The sequence below is a fragment of the Tamandua tetradactyla genome, chromosome 15 (genome assembly GCF_023851605.1).
Source record: "Tamandua tetradactyla isolate mTamTet1 chromosome 15, mTamTet1.pri, whole genome shotgun sequence".
NCBI classification, from domain to species: Eukaryota; Metazoa; Chordata; class Mammalia; order Pilosa; family Myrmecophagidae; genus Tamandua; species Tamandua tetradactyla.
The window spans coordinates 19,163,431-19,185,870 of NC_135341.1; the positions used below are offsets into that span (position 1 = coordinate 19,163,431).

Consider the following 22,440-nt stretch of genomic DNA (forward strand, 5'->3'; position numbering starts at 1 on the left):
TCCTTCTAGAATTTTGTATTGCAATATGTTGCATATGTGTGTGTATAGTTTTATTAATAATGAGTTTATATTCTATATGCAGTTCTTGGCCTGCTTTTCATGTATTATAACATTATCACTTTCCCACATCACTAAATATTCCTCAGCAGCAGTATGGTAGTATACTCAGTTTTAATAGCTTCATAATTTTCCATCTTATTGATACAATTATTTGCTCATTCTTTGTTGGAAATTTATATTGTTTCCCATTTTTAGCCTCTTTAAATAATCTAAGGTGAACATCTTTTTATATAAATTTTTGCAAGAGTCTCTGATTATTTCCTTAGTACAAACTAGTAATGATGAGTTAACCAAGTCAATGCTAGCTGTAATTTTTGGTTAGTATTAGAGTAGTAGTATCCTCTTTGGTATGTAAGACTAACCCTTGACTTGACCAAGTTCCCCTTTCAGTGGTCTCTGTGAAAAAAAAAATCCTCCTCCCCGTCCATCCATCCATCCATTCATCCATCCATCCATCAATCCATCATCATCATCATCATCATCATCATCATCATCATCATCATCATCATCCATCTGTCCTCCTCTCATATCATATTGATCCAGCTCAGTATAATTTTTAATGCAGCATTTTGCTTTGCAAAACTCTGAAGACTCTCATGTGGCATGTAGATTGGTGACATAGCATTCGGTAGCATGCTTAGGAGGAAACCCAAATGTTCCAATTAAAATGTTCAACTCCAGAGACCAAGTGCAAAGGAGAGTCAGTACCAGTCAGTACCATGATGGGAGGTGGAGGGGAGAACTCACACTCTTTCTTATTTATAGATTACTTTGTATATGACATGGCTTTAGGATTCACTCTTTCAAAGCTCTTGGCACAATTTTTCCTAGTTCTTTCAGTGGTGTTGGTTGGTTTATCACTTCTCTTAAACTTGGGGTGGGGGTGGGGGGGAATTAGGTTCAGATAAGTCTGATTGCTTTTTCAGCAATTCAGGTGTTGTTAATTTCAGTGCTAAAATGACAACACTTGGATTCTGTTTGACTTCTTCTGATAGCCCAGCTGAACTTTCTACTTCTTCCCTATTTCCATTTATTCTGTAGTACTGGCACAAGTCCTCATCTTAACAGGGTGCTTAAAAGAACTCTATGTATATATTCATTTTAGGAAAAAAATAAGCAACTCTTGGAGGATGTAAAAGGTTGTTGAGACTTAAAAAGTGAAATTTGTAACATTCATCTTACTTTAAATGGTAATATAGATTTTGTTTTGTGTTATCTGTGTGGATCTGTATGTATGTGTATGTTTATAAATAAATGAAGCTTTTCTTATCGTAGATTATACCAAAACAGGTAATAAAATCACCCATGATCTCACTAAAGAAATCACTGTTTTGGTGTGTAACCTTCTAGACTTCCTTTCCAAATGTATATGTGTTGTGTTATATTTGTACTTTTCTCATATGAATTATTTGTGTACACCTATTATAAAATTTCGTCAAGAATAACATCCTAGCATTTAGTTCTATGAGAACATGTTCTGTAGCATAGTTGATGGCCTTGATATTTAAACAGATTCTTCCTCCTCGTGTTAATTGGCTAATTGGTTAATTGAGGTCCCGTTTTCTAGCAGAGAAGTTGCCATTTGTTTTTCCAAGGGGACACCTTATTCGTAGGGAACTTTAGAGATTCAGTTTCCAAGCTTTTTCTCACCCCTGTAGATCGTGCTTAGATTGGCACTTCCAATATACACTTCCCAGCAAAAGTTTTCTGGGATCTCTTTGAAGTAGCATTTGCTGCTTTCTGGGTTCTAAGAGCAGATGGTGAATTCTTTCTGCTTCTTCTGAAAACTCCCCTTTCTAACTTGAGATGAGCCCATAAGACAGGTGATATTTCTGCCCATATGCCTCCTGGGTAAAAGGTAACAGTTAATACAACTTCCTGCTGCCTCAGGCTACACAAAGCATATATTTGTCTACGGAAAGCCAGTGGCATGCTTTGAACTGTGGGATAATGCTTATAACACATCAAGGATGGGGTGGCCTACAGTTAACTCTAGCTGGACAATGCTTATATCTCATGAGTTCTACGTCTTAGGGGATTCTGCGGAATGGTGATCTTTTGAATGGGTTCCCTTAGGTCTCCTAGCTGTTTTCAATCCATCTGAATGGTTTTGACTAAAATAAATTATAAATTGCAATACTAAAGTTTGTTCTAGAATTCCTATTTATTACATTTTAAGATTTAATGACTATATGGACCTAAAGCAAACCTTTGATTTCTTTTTTAAAAAGCAATCAAGTTGAGTCTCTTGATTTTGACTATTTAAATATTAATTTGTGGTCATAACCCATTTCTTTTGGCTCCTGTTAAAGGTATGGCTTTTAAAAACCAAGATTTTCTGTAACTCGACAGCAGAGATGAACAAATCCTTCTTTACGTTAAAAAATTATTTTCTTCTTCGTTGTAAGATAATTTACTGCGGCAATTAAGCTGGGACCTTTTGGAGTATTCCAGAGACTCATTCCCCAGAAGAGACAGACCTTAATTGTTTACCCATATAGCCTTCTGTCTGGGTGGTTTTGTGCATTTAACAGTAGAAGAGTCATTAATTAATGCTTATTATAAATTAATATTTTATTATCTCAGTGAGATGTGAATATGATCGTCTTTAAAAAGAATCCTAGTTAAGGCTAAAGTTTCTTTAAACTAGCACTCCAATCCCTGCCCTTGCTCAACATCCCTTCTACTCACCCACCCCACCCCACATCCATACCCCCAAAATAACTCTGTTATCCATTTGTTATATACCACAGGAAGGAAAACTTGGATGTGTGTATGTTTAATATGCCTGCCATTTTGTAGCATGCTATTTACACTCAACATTACATTTCAGAAACCATCCCTGTCATTACCTGTAAAGATAACTCATTCCTTTTAACCTCTGCAGACTGCTTTGTAAGTTGCCTCTCCCACAGTTTACTTAGAACTTCTAGTGCTTTCCAGCTTTCCTTTATGCAGACAACACTGCAGAGAACACCCTTGTACATGCACCTTTGAGGTGTGTGTGAATTTTTCTCTTTGACAGAGACTGAAATTCACCCTTTATTTTATATATGACAATTCTAACGACTGGGGATTTAAGACTGTCCCAGAGTCGTATAAATGATTAGTAGCAAAATGTGAATTGACACCATTTTCCCTGCCTCTTAGCTAGTTGAACATTTGTTCCAGGTTTTTGTAGAGGTCATCAGGATCCCAAGCAGAGTCAAGTCCAGTAAAAAGTAAATGCAGTTAAACTTTGCTCCTCCCAATTAACCAAGAAGGTCAATCTGAATTAGGAAAATATTAGAATTTAAAAATGTAATATATCATTTTCAAGTGTATGCAGTAGACCCACAGTAACATAATTTGATAAAAAGCCTTAAGGGTACTGAATTAATGAGCAAATAAAACCACCTAATAATTATTTCTAAGAATTATGAAATATCCAAATTGCTCAAGATACTTATTCTTATCCATGGGTAAAATATTTCCCCAAGAATTTTTTTTAATTTTAATATATATAGCAAATTAGTTTAGTACAAGATACCATAACTACATCTTTTTTGAATGATTTCAGTTACCAAAGGAAAGTGACAGGGGTGGACATTTGAGAGACTACATTGTACCAGGTACAACGCTTTCAAGCATTTTGTCTCATTTAATTATCATACCAATCCCATAAAGTGAGGTTTATAATCTCCATTTCATAAGTGGAGGAACTGAGGCAGAGAGGGCTCTAATATGACCTGTTAAAGGTTGCCTGAGTTTACCGGACTTGGAAGAGAACTATTCTTTGTACTCGATCACAGTTTCCCTAATTGTGATTCTCAAAGCCCTTGTATCAGAATCTTCTGGAATAGTTGCTACTACTGCAGATTCCTGGACCTCTGAGGGTAGAGCCTGGGACTCTGCATTTTTAAGAAGCAGCCCCCATGTTCCTGTGCCAGAGAAGTGAGAGAGCCCTTGTGCTCTAGGGACGTTCTGGTGATGTGATGTGCAGTGGCAGAAGAGTGCCCCCAGACCCCTTTTAGGATGAGTCATTCTTGTCATGCGTCACTTGCAGTGGGCACATTAGCCATGCTCATTTGGGCAGCTTCTTCCTTACTCACCCACTTCCACTCCCTTGTATTATTTGCGCTGAACTTAGCAGGACTCATGGTTTGACAAGTCATTTCCGAAAGAGTTGAAATCATCACGCTACACAAGAATCATCTTCTATAAAAGGTTGAAATTTCCATTGCAAAATAATCAGTTCCCAAGTACGTCTCCTGCGCTTTATACGGATAGACACTGAATTTTGCATTCTAACCCCTGCTCAATCCCCCCCCCAAACAAAAAGGAGGGTAGGGCAGCTGGCAGAAACTATTACTTCTGAAACACCAATCCAATATGTGTTTTATTTTGCTTTCTAGCCTTCTTGTCCTACACTACCCTGGTGGAAGATTTCCCTTAAATATGCCCCCTAATTGCTGCTGATTCTCCCAGAAGTGAGAGATCAATGGTCTCTTCCAGACTGAGTCCTCCTGCGGAGTTCAGGCTTTTTGAAGAGCCAGCTGGGTGCAGGGACCACCTTTCTTTCCTCTGCCTTTCTCTTTCTCCATTATTATCTTTTCTTTTTAGTGCTGTGAAATTTCTGTCCTTCAGTCCCGAACTACATGCTTTCCCCTTGAGGGGCCAGTCCAGGCTGGAGTCCTTTCCAAGAAGCTGAATAGAGATTGCCTGGCTGACAGGCATGGAGAGATGTGCCTGTGATCCGGGGGGTATCTAAGACCAACTTGGATTTGTGCTCATATTTTAGCCTTTTGTGCTGGCAAGAGAACATCTTCTTTGTTTTAGTGTTCAGCTCATCCAGATGAAGAAGGTGTTTCTTCCCATGAAAGGCAGATTTTTTTAAAAGGAAGAAAAGAAAAGAAAGGGAAAAATAATTAATTTTAACCATGTACTCTTTGAAACTAAATATATGCCCCTTCCACGATCCTGATTGGTCCGCTTCAATTGACAAGTGGATCCTGTGGAAAGGAAATATCCTGGACTTAATTGTAAGTTAAGTCTCTCATAATCCAGAAGAGCATTTGAGATTCTGTCCAAGTGTTCAATTTCCCAGGCCGCTGAGGTCTGTGAATTTCTTTTCCCAGCCTCCAGGCTGCTGCAGTACAAGTCAGCATAGCTAATGCAGATAGATCTCCTGCCTCTCGCTCTCCTCCTCCCTCTGCTTTGATTCGATATGAACAGCCTGGTAACTCCGATGCTGGGGAGAAATCTGACATAACTCTGCAGATGGCTAGGTTGCCATGAAACACCTGGGGATTGTTCTTTAAGGAAAAGGTAACAGTTATATGCTAATGATTTCTTCCCCCTTCCCTCCCCTCCTTGTTGCATTTTTTCCAGGGCTGCCAGTTCCCAAGAAGAGCCCAAAGTCGGTAAGGACTTGTCAGTTACTTGGTGCTTGTTTTGGGGGTTGGGGGTTGGGAGTGGGAGGGGACGCTGTCTAGTTTGACTTCACTAAATGTGTGTTACAGTGAATGGGGAAACAGGAGCTAAGGCTCATTCTATTAAGTTCTGGGGATCTATTTGGTGTAGAAGGTATTGGGGCTTGTCTTTAACTGTAGAGTGATTTGTGGGCAGGGTGCAGGAGCCAGGATAAAGAATGCATATTTGGAATCTGTGTCAATGCAACACAGCTCTCTTTTTAATGAAGAGTTTTAGGTGTTTTAACTTGATACAAATGGTATTGTGTCCTTTGAGAGAAGGAGAGGAAAAAAAAGCTCCACCTTCTTCCTGGGTAGCATTCCTCTCAACTGGTGTTCCCAGCCATTCACATGGGTATATTTTCTCCCTGAGCTTTTTCTTATGCACCGAATAACAAATTATTTATAAAGTAAATAACCTGTGGGTTTAAAAAATTTTGTCTTGCCAGCATATATATGTCTATTCACAGATGCAACAATGTTCCCTGCCCCAGCACTAAGATGAGACAATCCCTTGCTGTAGAAATGTCCTTTGTTGTTTTGCAAGCTTTAGCAGCATTATGCTGCAGGTATAGGATTCTTAAAAAAAAAAAAAATCAATGTTTTGCTGTCCTTTGTAATCTGGTTTCCCTGAAGATGCATTACCTAGTTGACATGTTAGCTAATAGCTTAGAGGCTATAGTGCTTTTGCTTGGTGGTATGGGTTTCTGCTCCTTGGGCACTGACAACAAATTGAAATTCTACTTAAAAACTCAAGATCTAGAACTCAGATGCATGTGAAATTGATCTGCATGGATGGGGCTTCCCAATTTATTATCATTAGGATAAAAAGGGATGATTACATGTGGCTTAGAAGATTTGGGGTGTGTGAGAAATTTGCAGCTTTCTGCCATCTGGGTAAAGAAAACCTATAAAACTTCGCAGCTTACGGTGCTGCAGCTGATTTCCTTCCACCTGTCCCTCAGCTTGGCAGCAAGAGACAGAAGTTTATTAAGGAGGTGAGAGAGGGAGCTTCCTGAATTCTTAAGTCCAGCTCCTAAATTCTCTAAAGAGAAAAACCTGCAATAATTAATGTGCTTCCAATGGCATATTGCTGTGGTGATTGGAACATGTAATTTCAGGGCTGCCTCCATTGTCAGGTTGTGTCAGTGTCTAGGCAGAAAAGTGCTGTTTAGTGCCCCACATTGGGACACAGAGATGCCAGTGGCTGGTGTGTGTGTGTGTGGGGGGGGGGGGGGGTCTGTCTGTCTGTCACTGGGTCATTGTCAGAAACTCATTCAGCCTTCAGAAAAGTAGAAGCAAATCTGGAAGATGTGTCTCATGAGTTTGAATTAGCATGAACCCTCCCCCAAGCATGCTATGTTGATGCCTGAATTTATTTTACACACCCCACATGGTTTGGAACCTTGACAAAAATGCATATTGAGGGGGGAAATAGGAGTTTTACACAGGTAACATGACATCAGTTAGCAAGGTGTTCTTTTTTGTGTTGCTTCCTATTTAAACATACTGTGCAAAAGGATTTTTTTTAGATCCTTCACATCTCTTCTTCCCTAAAAGTGTTTCAGAATTACCTGCTGACTCAAATGGTATCAAACAGGGATAGAGCCTGCATTCACCATGTCAGTTTAAGAGAATTCCCGATGACAGTTTATTTTTGTAGAAGCTGTGTCATTAGTAAGCAACAAGCCAATTACTTGGGCTGCATTCCTAGGAAAAAAGCTTTCAACTGCTTTGCCTACAGTCTGCTGGCTCTTAATTACCACAAGCTAAAAAGAGTGATGTGTTGCTGGGTTTGAAAAGAATGAGTCCCTAGCTTGGGGCTTGTCCTCCCCTGTTTTCTGTGCCAGGACAGGTTCGATGGTTTTCTCAGTATTGCTGCACACCTTGGCAGCTGCTGTACAAAATTTGGGGTCTATCAGCCAAAGCCTGCTATTGCCAGTAAAGCATCCCTAACATCTGTGATCAGTGGGAGCTCTTTACAGGTGGGTTAAAAGCTGTTTCCTTTTCCCAGTTTGAATTGTGTTGATGTCCTGCTAGAGAGACAGATGATTATGGGATTTTTCTATTGGAGTCAGAGAGAATCCACGGGGAAGCTGGATGTCATGGTTCCACAAAGCTATTCACATAATGACAGCCGGGGTCAGTTACGCAGGCTGCGTAGTTAAATGCACACAGATTGTGCCTGAGTTGTGATACACTTAGATTTACCAGTATTTCTGTGAATATGCTATCCAACCCAGGAAACACGCTCTTTTTTTTTTCTTAGAGTCTCCTGACAATGTTGGCTCACATTACTGACAGCTTCCTTTTGCCCTTTTTTTTTTAAAAATGTTTTCAATAATTAAGTAGTTGGGTTTTTATTAGAACAGAAGGACTTGTCTTTATATCTGATTTCCCCTCCTGGATAGTCCCTCGAGCTTCTCTTAATAAGCAATTTCACCTACTAGATTTAGTTTAAATGTTGAATTTGTGGTTTATATACTCATTGTGGACAATGGCAGTATCTTAATAAAATTTTATTAATTTAATACCTGTACTTCCATAACATCAGGGATTTTTCTGCCAAATGGCAGAGACAAAAATAAGACATATTTGCTGTCAGATTTTAGACCTCTCTGGGAAACAGATTTTCTTGGCCCAACTTAATTATCCTGCCTGGAAAAATTTAACTGAGACTCTCAGTCTAAATCACACATAAGGATCTTGTGTGTGAGAATTTAGAACTCTAAATATCACACCAAACCCTTAGTTTTAAGTCATCATCAACCTATACACTCTCTTTCCCTACTAGTTCATTTCTCAAATCTTCCCTCCCCTTTCCCTTCATCTATCCAACCCTCTGTCCATCCATCAGCCTATTCATCCATCATCCATCCATCTACCCTCCTACCTGTCCAACTGTCCAACCATATCCATTTGCCCATCTCTCAGTTCATCAATCAATTCAGCAAACTAGTATTCAGAACTGCTAACTGTCAATGTTTGATGTGAGGTTCTGGCAATATTCTAATAAGATGGTTATGGTACCTTTCTTCTTGAAACTTACAATTTGTTTATTGCTTCTTTCAAAAAAAGTATTCATTGTCACAAGTCAACAGAATTATTTTTTGCACTCATTCCGTCAACAAGTATTTACTGTGTGCCAGACCCAGTGTCAATGTACAACAGGAACTAAAGCAGAACACATTCCTGCTCTCATTGGAGGGACAGACTATAGCCAAATAAGTAGATAACTCTATACAGACCCTACCTGATAGGCTTAAAATCCAATGAGTGTTCCCTTTTTTTTGGTTTGTTTTTTGGCTTGGGCAGGTACCAGGAATTGAACCTGGGTCTCTGGCATGGCAGGCAAGGATTCTACCACTGAGCCACCATCACACTGCCCCCAATGAGCGTATACTTTTAAGAGTTAATAAAGCAGAAATATAACATAGAGCCAAGTGCACACATAATAAAATTCATTCAGGTCTGAATTATAATAACCTAAGTTAAATAATCATACAAGTGTCATAAAAAAAGATCCAAGATGAACTTAGATGGTACAAATGAGCTATGGAATTCTCCAACAGTCTGGGCAATATAGGAAAACACATCATTTACTTGGAATTATTTTCAGATTTAAGAAAAAGCATGCCATGTTCACTAAGGAGACAAAATGTCCCCATTTGCTAAAAATCTTCTCGCATAGAGTTTTCATGTAGGGATACTAAATGGTGTGCAAGACAAGCTCTTCAGCAGCCTCTTTGTAGCAAACGTAGCAAGCCAAAAGTTAGCAATAGTGGCAGTTTCCATTTCATTGTCCTCTGTTTCTCTCTGTCTCTCTCCTGGAAGAGAAGCTAGGGAAATTGCCTAAAACTAATCATGAAGAGAAGTAGAAGAGAAATATAAACACCTAGATAATGTGCATGGTGAGTCTGGCGTGAATCACTCAGTTTTGTGAACACTACCTCTCTCTCACACTTGCCTGGTTGTCTCTGCACCGCTCTTCTTTCTTTTACCTAGTGCTGCCTATTTGACAACCAGGATAATAATAGAACCATTCAAAGCTCCTGTAGGCTACAGTGAGACACAAGGAGAAAGTAGATGGGAGAAGGATGCATGGGTGGTTCAGTGGTAGAATGCTCACCTTTCATGCGGATTCCTGGACCATTCACCAACCCCCCACCCCCACCCCAAAATTGAAGAAAGTAGATGGGAGAAGGACTAGGTTTACTTAAACAAGTCTCCTTACCTCTTGCCTCCCACAGCAACCTATATTCCCAACTTTTGGAGCTGTAGGAAATAGATTTTGCCATTGTAGATTTTTCTAAAACATTTGGTGTGAACTGAAATCCATTTTCCTATCCAATCAATACCTTCTTTTTCTTCTCCATTAACCCTTCTCGCATGCCTTTTGGGAAGAAATCATTTGACTTAGACCCATCAATGATGAAAGAAAGAGGCAAAAAAGACTGTCCTCTGCTTTGGCTTGGATTTGAGTCTCTGATTTTTACACAACCTTTAATGACATTGGCCTAATACTTCATCAGCACTTGGAATTTTTCCTGTTGTCCATGAAAATTGCTGCACTGGACTTCAGTCTTGGCAGATAAGTGAACTGTAAATAATTTTGCTTTAAAATGGATCAATTTGACATTTTTAAGCCACATGAATTCTTTTCCTCATTTGAGCTCCTAAGTGCTATCTGTATTCATTTGCTCTTCTGAGCATATGTTTTCAGTTCACTTTATAAGCACCTCCATTGTGAAATCATTCTGTGAAATACTGATTGGCTGATTTTTCCCCCATTTTCATTTGTAAATACCATTGCATCTTCCCGATTTCCTGCAGTTAAGGGACTCATTCATTCTGGGGAGGTTGGTAGCTTTTTATTATAAAGGAGCCTTGTGACAGATATTCATGACTAGTGTGTGACCAAGGACTTTTATGGAGTTTTCAAGATCAAGCCTATTTCTTTCTCCCTAGTTGGCCCTTATTTAAGATTCAGAAATAATACTCTTGCTTCAGAAATATCAAAGTAATGACAGTAGTCAGCAATGGGAATATTCATCTCAATATGTGACACCCCTATACCTACAGTTGCTGAAGCTGGAAACCTGGGAGGTGGATATCCTTGTTCCCAAGATGTTCTCATCTTCTTCCTCTCCCCCATTCAGTCCATCAGCAGTACCCAGTGAATTGATACCAGAATGTTTTTTTTATTTTACTTATTCTTCTCTAAAGTCAATTTATTCCCCAAGTATAAACCACCTCATGTCCCTTACCTGGACTTCAGCAATAGCCTCCTGTCTGGCCTCTCTCCTTCCAACCCATTCACCACCCAGTAGCCACACTGAGCTTTCTGGAAGTAAATTGGATCATGATACATCTTTACTTTAAGCCCATTAATAGAGTCCCCCCTCAAATGCCTTGCAGGGACCCACAAGGCTCTTGCATTATCTGGTCTCCAAGTTCATTTCAGGCCACACTAAACCTTTTTTTCTTCAAACATTCCAAGCTCAATTTTACCTCAGAAACTTGACACATGCTATTTCTGTTAATGGAATATTGTTCTTCCAGAGACCTTTCCTTACCCCTAATCTAAAAGATGCTGCAGTATGTTATCAGTCTGTAGTGACTATTTGAGAAATATCCATCTACAGACAGACAGAGTGCCCCACCCAGATTCACACTCAAGTATAAATTCCTAGAGCTTAAGAGGCATAGCCTTCTTATTCACCCATTGTATCCCTTAGCATGTGGTACATACATAAATCAATACATAAAATCAATATGTATTTATTAGATGAGTGATTAAATTTATTGCAGTTGTCAGTTAGGAGGGCCTAGTCTGCATGTTTTGCCAGAGGTGTATTAAGTGCTTCACTACCTATCCATGTTCTTAGTATAACTAGGGTTACTTTAACAGACTTGAAAGTGAATATTTTCCTATAGATACTTGTCTTTGGACCATTTTCTTACCTTGAAAAATGAGCTAAAAGACAATCACATTAGATGCAAATCTGATCAATTAGATTAGTAATTAGTTCAAAAGTTAATCTGTTCCCATACTCAAATCTTCTGGGAGGTAATCCAAACTGTTGAAGAGGTGAACAAGTTGACTTTCATTTTAGAGATAATCACAGCCTTTCTCCTGGGCAATTCTGGGCTCCAACCAGGTAAAGGACAACATCATAGCTAATTAGCATACTTATGGAAATAAAAAAGAATATTTTGAACTTCTCTAGACAAACAGCATAGCTTCAAAAGACTCAGAATGTCAACAAGATATTAAACATAGCGTGCATCTTCAGATTAAGTAGTGTTCATAATTAAATTGGAGAAGAAACTTAAAATGAAGTTAACTATTATTAAGGAGAAAATCCAACAAGCTTCTAAAGTATTGTATATTTAACCTATTAGTAGAGGCTTCGAATATGCCACTTAGTGATAGTTTGCTGGTAGTGCAATTTTGAGAGCACATTCTCAGGATGCTGTTTTACTTTTATTTTCTGCAATTCATGGACAAAATTTAGATTGCATTTAAAGGGGCCACAGAGATACAGTTTTACTGAGATGGTCGTGCCAAGCTCTTTCCAGATTGTATCTGTTATTTTATGTTAAATTGGACATAAAAGAGTCATTTATTGGGAAGGTAGGAAAGGATGTTATAATTTGATAAATAGTCCAGGTGTTTCCAGTAGACTTCATTTGCCCACTTTCTCTGTGGCAGAGCCATCTCTTAGGTTAAACTGATGGAATCCAGATCTTTGGTGTGAGAAATCCATGATGTAACATTCAGAATCCGTGTGCATGTGTGTGCACAGAAGCGCATGTGCATTTTCTGCAGGACAAAGGTCCAGCACTTTAATCAGATCTCTCAGTGGGGCAGTTTTACCAGAAAGGTATTTTTCTCCAATTCCAGAAGAGGAATCCAGTGAAAGAGGTTCAAGTTAGGTTTCAAGAGGTAATAGTCCAAGAGGATGCATATATACACTCCTTTCCCACTTTGGAGGCAATGGATCAAGAACTGCTAAATTACCCCACAAAAGGCACTAAATGGGAGTGTTTCCCTCTGTAACTTGCAGCCAGCTCACTCTGCATTCCCCAGTGAGTCTTTATGTACTATAATCTCGACACAAAGGAGACTTGAGTTCCAACAGTTAGATTTATTCTAACTGGAAAATAAATTCAGTGTTGTTGGACCAACTCTGCAATCTGGAATCTGCTACTCATTTGAGGAACCAAGAGAGTGTGGGCATTTGAAGGAAGTTGTTTACCCACAGTTTTAGGGTAAGCCCTGAGGTCCTTTATTTAGTGACTTATTTGCTTTTACATTGAAATGTCTTTGCCTTCCTGAGAGTTGGACAAAAATAAAACACTACTAAAATGTAAAAAATAGAAAGCCACAGTCTCCATTAATTCTCTTAACCAAGATTCATTTCAAAATAAAAACAGTTGTAAATTTTGTCTTGATGATAGAAAGTATTCTGTGTACATTATAGAAATAAAATGTAGGCAGTACAGGAAAGTATAAATTTAAAGGTTTAGAAAAAAACTTCCGTAATCCCACTTTTTTTCTGCTTATACTTGTATGCAGACCAAAAATGGACTGATGCTATACCTGCTCTTTGATAACTGGACGCTTTTAAAGATTATATTGAAGAGAAAAATGAATTCCCATGTGCAAGCAAAAGAGAATAAGAATTATATTTATCATTAAAATTTTTTGATTCTGAAAATCTTCATCATATCTCCAGGAGAAGCAAGAAGGCAGGCATTGCCCTTCTGGGGACAGAAATGGGATATCTTGCTCTGAGAGCTGAACCCAGGTCCTGTGGGAAGACACTGTTTTTTAAATTGTCAAAGGCAGGTTCTATCCCAGTTTGGAATGCTAATCCATCCAGGTCTGAGTTGAGTGCCTTATCGCTAAAATTATCTCAGAACAGTGGGAAATGAGGTTATGGATGTTGTTTATGCCCCACCCAGACATCAGAGTATTTCCTTGCATCTTCACCAGAGCATGTTGACTTCTTCAATCTCAGTGACGTAAACCTCTCATGCATTTTACCACAATCTCTACGCTAATTTATATGCTCTTCAGTTTCCCCCACTGACACACAAACTATAATTTTAAATGATCTACCGTAGCCTCATCAACCATGTGCCAAATTTTTCTCAACTTCAAGTCCTTGCCAAAACATGTATTCAAATCTGTAATCTGTAATGATCAAGAACAAATGAAGTTTTTGTCCTTGGACTGTCTTCAAATATTTGTTTTCAAGCAAAGAAGGGGAGAAAGTAGAGGGAAATTTCCAGCAGGATGGGGAAAGAAAGATGGAGGATTCTTGGGGAAAGAATAAGGAAGAATTGTCTCGATAGGCTTGATTGTAGGACCTGGTGAAAGATTTTGGTGTTCTAAAGTGCTGCAGAGAAATGGAACCTCTGAGTCAAGGATGTCACAGGCAAGTATAGTGACATGATAATCTGTTATGCAGGAGCTGTGATTCCAGGATTGAATATCCTGCCTCCCCTCACTCCATCCCTTTTTTTTGGACGGGGGAAACCAAGCACCTAGGATTACCACATTCTTTTATTGGAAAAAATAAGAACTAAGATGATTTCATTGCATGCCCATTTTTTACCTCCCTCTAGGTTTTGCTCTCCATTTAATCCTCATCCAAACAAACAGCATTACATAAAATGGAAGGAGTTTTTAATGAGCAGGTTTTAATGAACATGAACTTGCTTTCTCAGTTGAAATTTAAATGAAACTCTTTTCATTTGAAATACTGCTTGGACTTTGGACAAGATGTGTATCTCAGAAGGTTGATCACCTAAGGTCAACCCATATAAAAAGTTTGATCTTGATTTTCAAGTGAGAGTAGCATCAAGAGTTGAAAAGGTGAAATTTTCCTGCCAAATCTATTAAGAAGTATTCTTAATGAACTATTCATATAATAATTATTTATGTTCTTATAAGTACCAGTGAATATAGAATGCTAGGCATGATTTTTTCACGATCTGATCCCTGCCCTTGAGTTTCTTCTAATCTAGAAAAACTGATAGCAAACTCATAAAGAGGAATTGGGTGTTTTATTTTTGAAAGATTTTGAAAAATGCCAAAGGAACATTTTGAGCCCTTATTGTATTCTGTCTGGATATTATTGCCTTACATTTAAACCACTCATGATATCTTGTGTCACATATTTTTGTCAAGAAAATGACGGTGTTAAAATGGATGCATCTTGTAATAGATGAGCTCAGTGTCTTAGCTAACAACCTATGATGAAAATTGGATTTGTTTCCTGACACAGCCTAGAGAGCAGTGTGGTTTGTGATTATGTCTTTCCATCTGGCCCGCCCATCTATCTGTGTGCCAATCACCTAGGGATTTATCTGCATTCAGCATTAGCTGGAGAAAGGTAGAAGCCAAACTATTGTTGATATATTTACATATGTGAGTTCAGAAGTGCTGAATCAAGACAAGCTGGTGGAAAACACCCACTCAGAGAAATAATAATAATCTTCTCTTCTCGCCCCTTTCACTTATTGCTTTCAGCAACCACTGGAAAGGAAAGACAGCCAGAACAGTTCTCAGCACAGTGTTTCCAGCCACCGAAGCCTGCACACAGCATCCCCAAGCCACAGCACACAGGTGCTTCCCGACTACCCGCTCGCAGAGGGCCCGGCTCCAGATCAGACCGACACTTCTGGGCAGAAGAAACCAGATCCTTTTAAAATCTGGGCCCAGTCCAGGAGCATGTATGAAAACCGCCGTGAGTAGCTCTGACTCCTATCTTCCCCAGGCCCCTCCCCATGGTTCCACCTTTCCCTTTGAGGCTATTTTAAAATACAAGATTTTTCAGTTTGTAAACCAGACATAGGTATCTTCAAGTGAGAGGCAAAAGCACCTCAGAGTAGCGAGTAGGATCTGCTGGGTATTCGTGGAGATGCCATTATGGCTTCAGTTTGGGATGGAGGTAGAAGTGGAAGGTCGTGAAATAAATGACCTGGATAATAATGGATTTATTGTCTCCCTCCAGTTGGAAGAAGTGGCAGATAAAAGGTACTGTCCCATGATTTCTTCCCTGGGAGGAGACGGTGGCACACTCCGAGCTCATGCATTGTGAAAGAGCTCTGCTGTACAATAGAGCGTGGATGCGATCGGTTTGGATTGCGGGGTAATGAGAAGAAAGTAAATGCTTTCTTAGTGGGCTCTTGACTTTTTTTAGAAATACTGGTAATTTCTTAGCATTATCAGTCTTTCTAAACAGTCTCCCCAAAAAGAAAAGGGGAAAAAAACCAGTAAGAGATTTATGCTATATTATTTATATAGATGTTAAATATGTTTTCCTAGCTTTACTTTTTTCATAAATATGAGCTCGTGAAAGTATATTCTCTAACTTCTTGGCTTTTATAAACACAGCATTCTCGTATGTTTAATTTCCTACTTTTTACTGCAAGATGATTAAAAAAAATAGTCACTTTAATAAGTACTCATTTATCTTACCAGTTAAAGTTCCTAAAATGCTTTTAGGTGATTGAATTGAACCTTCTTTAGCTTTTGCCATTGCTGATGTCTTTCTGTGAGTACATTTGATCAGGATGTAGTGACTAAGCTGTACATACACCTCATTTTCCCTTTTTGGCATGGGGTAGGAGAGAATGTATAACGAGGGAAGAGGCCAGGTTTGGTGAAGGGTCTAAGAGAAACTAGAAGACAGAAGAGAATCTTTTTGCCCATCCTCTAGGCAGAGCCTCCATGGAGAGCGATGACGCACAGATTGTGTAAGGTGCTTCAGCCTCTCACCCACCCACCTGGCATTTCCTTTGCTGGCTGAGGCACGTATTGGGAGGCTTCCATTCCTCTGGGCTCCAAACCAAACGGGGGAGTGAGGTCAACGTACCTGACTGAGAAGGAAAGTTTGCCACACTATTGGGTCAGACTCAACATCTTGGAGGCTGGCCGATTACCACCTATGAGAAGTCAGACAGAGCTCCCACTACCCTTTACCCTAAGGGGGAAATACCATTGCCTTCTTTCTATACTAGTGCGTGGAATTAAATCAATAGACCGTTTTGACTAAGGGTTCGGTATGTGACCAAAGCCAGATGATATGAGGAAGGATTAATTTAGTCCCTGGATTGGACGGACACCTCTAGTGTACCCCTGAGGCCTGAGCAAAGGAAATGATGTTCCACTTGGACTATCCCTTAGAAACAGGAGACGCTAAGTGTGAACCTGGCGTCTGTCCTCACTCACTGGAGTGACTTCATTGATGAAAGCCCAATGGAGGAGTGTTTTCCAAAGAAGAACATTCTCACATTCACTTCACCTTTTTCTCCGATTGTGTGGTGCATCCAAACCGAGGCCTAACGCCAGTGGATGTTGAGCTATTGATTTATTGACCGTGTCCCTGCTTTTCTCAATACAGTCCACATTTATGATTGAGTTTTCCATTTAGGAATTTTTTTGAGATAAATCATGATCCAAAGGGCAGACGGGAGCATCAGGGACTGACAGATAATTCTAATGTGTCTTTAATAGAAGGCTCCAGCTCAAATGCCATTTTCACCCTGATGGAAGAAAATTTCTAGGAAGTTGGGATTTAGTCCAGTTTTTACAGAAAGTTTTCAGGACATGATCTTGCCACACCCAGCTACATTAAGCATTGAAATTGCTCAGCTGGGAGCCACACTAAATATTTGGAATGGTGCCAGTTTGGTTCCTTTAACTTTCTCTACCATCTAAAGTATAGGATATGGCAACGGCACAAATGAGGATCAATTTCTTTTCAGTGTTTGGAGGCTCCGTAATTGAGTGATAGTAGCAACCTAATTGACATTAAGATTCACATAGATTTCTTCCTCACTACTAAATGAGGATAATGATAAGAATTTTCCCCCCAATGGTAATTATTCTGCATTTATCACAGATTTCCTTCTTTACTCAGTACCTACAAATGAGTTTACGTTAATCTTGTCTTTTAATCACTATTTTGCTCTATCCACAGATCAGTTTCTGCCATTCCCATAGGTTGTTTTGTATCTTGTCTTTTGGGGCAGTAGGGAAAGAACGTGTAGCCTTCTTAGGTTTGAGTCTATGCTCACCTCCCCCAAAACATCTATTCAAATGAGCAAGGTACTCCAGATAAAACAGAAAAATTGAAGACATCAACAGCACCTTCACTGTACCATACTATCCCCCTTTCCATTGAAAATATGTTTTTCTTTTATTTCATTTTACTGTCAAAGGCAATGCAAAAAAATATTACGGTTTCTGATCAAATTCCTTTGCATAGTCTAAATGCTTTGCAAAATACCGTCCTCTTAATATGGCCATCTGTTAAAACAGCAGTGACAAAATGAATCAGTCTGAATTGAAGATGGTGTTAATGAATCCTTTGAAGGGTTTAAATGTTTAATTAAAAGCAAAGGCAAGCATTGAAGTCCTTTAAAAGTCATGTCACTTATTTTCTGTTTTCTCTAGATAATGTAACAATTGTGCATGCCATTAAAAATGACACTGATACATTCTTACTAGTAAATGTTCAGTGAAACCAGCTAGTATCCAGTGTTTACTTCAAAACTATAAACTTGCAATTGAAACTTTGTTCACAAAACAGTTTGGAAAGAAAAACTCAAAGCTCTCTAATAAACCAATATTGTAAAACCGTCCTGCTTGGGAGAAAGAGGCTTATAAATTTGGAAGTGGTGAATGGGTTCCTTTATTAGATTAAGTAGTTTGCGTGTGCATCTATATTTTAAGAGCTTTTATGACAGTTCTTATTTGTGCATTTGTTTGACCTTTTGACAGATTTGATGATTTATGTCTCTAAATATAAGACTATGCTGCTTCAAACTACCTAGATGTCTCCTGAATGTACAAGTATGAATTCCATCAGAAGCTTGATACTCTTTTAAATAAATGCTGTAGTGTAGCACTGACATGAGTATATTTAATTTTTTTTAAGGAAATAAATGTTCAGACAAACTTCCTAAAGTTCATGACATGATTAAAGCATGTTGACTAAGTATAGACCAAAGACAAAATCATACTACACTGTACTTTGGAGGTATAGTGAAATATGAAGAGTCTAAGATGGTAATGGTAGTTTTATGAAATTCTCACTTATACAATTACATGCAAAAAAACACCAAAATAAAAGAAAAAACAGAATCAAACCTTAATCTTAGCAGCCATGGCCTTTACTGTGAAAGCTAAACTGTACATTCCTAATCAGTCAAAACTAAATTAAAGTGAACTAAGAAAAAGCACATACATTCAGCTTTGCAAAATTGTGAAATTGATATTCCAGCTATGTCACCTTCGCCTGCATCAGGATTGAGCAAGGGTGAGAGAGAGAGAGAAATCAGTTCCACGAATTTTGGAGAATGTCAGAGTAAGACTCAGCTGGAAACTTTTATTTCTCCATTATTATTCATCCTGTTCAGTGTTCCACTGGGAGCTGAGGAGAAGCTCAGAAAAGGGAGGGAAGAAAAATAAATGCCACAAAGAAAGGTGCTTTGGTCTTTTGTTGACCAAGTGTAGACCAAAGACAAGATGAAATTAAAAGTAACCTGTGTCTTTGCCAAGTTTAGAAATCTGTTGTTAATCTATAGAAATGGAGTCAGCAGAAAGTTTCTCTTCAAGCCTGGGAATTCCATTCCTTCCAGTTATCAAAGGAAGTCTTTTGACTGCTTTAATGAATTGTCACTGGTGTTTCCAAAAGAACTTAACTGCTCATATGGTTCCCTACACAAGGGATTAAAAGTAGACTGGGGGCGGGCCACGGTGGCTCAGCAGGCAGAGTTCTCGCCTGCCATGCTGGAGACCCAGGTTCGATTGCCGGTGCCTGCCCATGCAAAGAAAAAAAAAGTGAACTGGACAAGATTTTCTTAGCTGTATTTGATTTAGTCCCACTCAAAAAAAAAAAAAAAAAAAAAAATGATGCCAGTATCAGAAAGATGGCTGTAACCTGCTGCTTCCTCAAAATTATTTCTAAAAAACTCTGCCAGAAACTAAGTTGAGTTTGGGGGAAGTAGTTTAGAAACCTCAATACCTTTGTGAAAAGTGGGCACCAGAAGAAACAGAAAAGAGGAATTCTGTAGTCCCCAAATCTGTTTTAACATAAATTTATCACCAAGATTATTATTTTGGGTAAATGGCATTTAGTTGGTGGAAGAGTATAATTGTTCAAACACCAGAGTTAAATTGCCAAAAGACTTTCTTGGTAACATGTCCGTGTGTTGGCATGTCATGTTTGTGTCTGTGTGTCCTGACTTGTTGGCATCTTTAATATCCTTGGTGCCACTGGGCATTGTCCTCTACGACAGAAAACTCTGTAAATAAGTTTGCTATTTTACCAATGATTCTCAGATAGAAGTAAGTTTTTTTTTCCTATGGACTAAGACTGTGTGATAAGCCAAAGTAAGTCTCTGCCTACAGCCTCCCATACCATTATGGCTTGCACCTAAATGAGCAACATAAGGCAGGAACTTGCTACATTTGTGCCACTGGGAGATGGGCAAATGTTCCTGTGTTAAATGATGCTTAGAAAAATGGGTGTGAGCTGAAAGTCTCTGTACAGGCTACTTCCTTGTCCACAGAAAGGCCACACACTCAGAAAGACTTAAGGAAGATTTTGCAAGGAGCCTAGTGATGTCTGCAAAGCACTACGGTCTATTTTGGCAATAATCCTCCTGCTTGAGTGAACCAAAGACAGAGACATAACTTGATTTAATTTGTTGTTTCAATGAGGCTATTATAGCAAATACCCTTTAGCTAGCTACTCAAACAGAAGAAAAATATTGTTACCTTAGTGTGCACAAGAAAATATTATTCTCAAATTGTATTTATGGTACTTCTATGATGTAGCTCAGCTCCATATTCCATGGCACTATGCAGTTTAGTCTCAGCAATTATAATAAAGCATTAGATAAAATGAACCCATTTAAGACCACGGTATTAAGATAGCTCAAGCAAAAATATCAGATGCAGGCACCTCTGACTTGTAGTTACCTGCTCATTTAGTTTCTTTTCTCCAGGCATATTCATTTACTGTACAATTAAGCTCAGGAGTGAGTCACTGAAAAGGGACATCTCTCAGCAACTTGAAGTCTAAGCAACTGCCTTCTTTCCTATCCCACTGTACAGAATTGGGGAAAACAAGAACAAAATTCTCAGACCTCAACACTCCTTCAGCCCAAAATCCAGTTAATTAAATAAATCAGAAAGTGTGTAGGAAACTATCTGAAAATCTCCTTTGGAATTCACTGCAGCTAAATTCTATTTTTTTTCTCTTTAAATAAAAGATAAACCTTTTCATGGGCCAGAATACACTATTTATACATGTTAAAAGATTGGAAAAGAATTAAATAGAAAAATTCTTTCTGATTACCTTAGTTATTAATATAGTGGTATATAATAATTTTATGCACATTAAACATTTTCTTATGGAAATTAATTTTCTTTTTAACAATGGGATAGTCGTTTTTAAAACCCTTTGTCCACTGCTGAGATTTAAAAGTGAAATACCAAGTTGGATAATAAATTAATACTTAGAATGTAGAAAGATTATAGGCAAATTCTGGAGTAAAGCAATTAGTCATTTTAATGATGATAGAGTTCATTATTATAAAACATTTTTGTCACTATTGATCTTAAAAGGAAGGAATGCTACTTTTTGGTAATAGTGCTGAAATCATACTAAACTTTGTGAATTTGGAAATATTAGGACGTTAGCAAGTAATTTTTTTGGAAAAAAAAATCTAACCAATTAAATTAGTAGCATCACTGGTCTTGATTAAGTGACTTAAAAAAAATTTTGAAATTCTCTATAGCTCAAATTGCTTTCTTGCATCCTGTGGTTAATAAAGCATTGGGTAACTTAATAGGAATTCTAAATCCTTAGAACTAGCCTCTGCATTAGGGGTTACTCGGACTTAGCATGAACTCTCTTCCTAGACATGGTTACCCACTTGCTGATGCAGCACAGTATAATTTTAACTCATGTAATCCCCCTTGCAATATTACTGAGGAGAGTGGTCAAAACTGACTTCTAATTAAGTCGGAGAAAATGTCTTGGGCTTAATTTGGACTTATCAAACAGTGATTAGTCCTTCAAAAAAATTAGGGCTCAGTGACTTTTCACCCTGTTTGTTTTCACCTGTTGTCCTCCATTATTTCACCCATCCAGGTCATTTTGTTTTCATGCCTGTGTTGGAAAGTTTGCATCTGCCCAGGCACCACATGTACTGTCCTGTCATTGGGTTAACTTTCTGGGTATGATGCCTTTCATTAGACAAATAATCTCTCTCTTCCTTTTCCCCCTCTCTGCAGTTCCAGATTACCAAGAACAGGACATCTTCCTATGGAGAAAAGAGACTGGATTTGGATTTAGGATTCTGGGTGGAAATGAACCAGGGGAACCTGTGAGTCTTTTGTCTGCCTTTCTCCTAGTGTTGTTTCCTTAGCCTTCAAAATAAATTGGAAGCCATGACAAGTAACCAGGATTTGAGTCCAGTTAGGTACAACAGTGACTCTTTCATCTCAGGTAGAGTGTGGGTTATTGGACTTCGTGGAGTTCGTTTTGTCCTGAGGAAGAAGGGACAAGGTCCTGTCTTAAAAGTTTCTGTTAGTGTTTGTGAACAGATGCAGCTGCAAAAGCTGCAGCTCTGATTAAGGAAACAAAACAGGAATAGGCATCAACTAAAAAAAACAGTGGTCTCTTCCTTCTAGCCAATTCTCTTAAAGCTTCCACAGTAAAGTAGCTTTGTATATTGAGTAGCTAGCACACAGAGAGCACTTGCCAGGCATTGTGAGAGATTAGAGAAAGCAAGAGAACTGTCTTTATAAAAATGAAGAAAGAACCCTGAACAAGGGTCAGGAGACATGCATTTTTGTACCAGACATTGAACCTCCTTATACCTGATTTCCTCAGCT

General features: G+C 38.6%; 1 protein-coding gene across 7 annotated transcripts in view; it reads left to right on the plus strand.

The window, feature by feature from the left end:
- Window positions 1-22,440, plus strand: part of MAGI1 (membrane associated guanylate kinase, WW and PDZ domain containing 1) — a 708,398-nt gene that overhangs the window by 660,232 nt on the left and 25,726 nt on the right. For 5 of the 7 annotated variants that reach the window (XM_077128768.1, XM_077128769.1, XM_077128772.1 and 2 more), the window contains 4 exons: window positions 5,431-5,462; window positions 15,055-15,271; window positions 18,815-18,898; window positions 21,838-21,929. In XM_077128768.1, coding sequence (XP_076984883.1) covers window positions 5,431-5,462; window positions 15,055-15,271; window positions 18,815-18,898; window positions 21,838-21,929 — 425 coding nt within the window. The remainder of the gene's footprint in view (window positions 1-5,430; window positions 5,463-15,054; window positions 15,272-18,814; window positions 18,899-21,837; window positions 21,930-22,440) is intronic. The other 2 variants (XM_077128771.1, XM_077128774.1) reach the window with 1 other exon arrangement.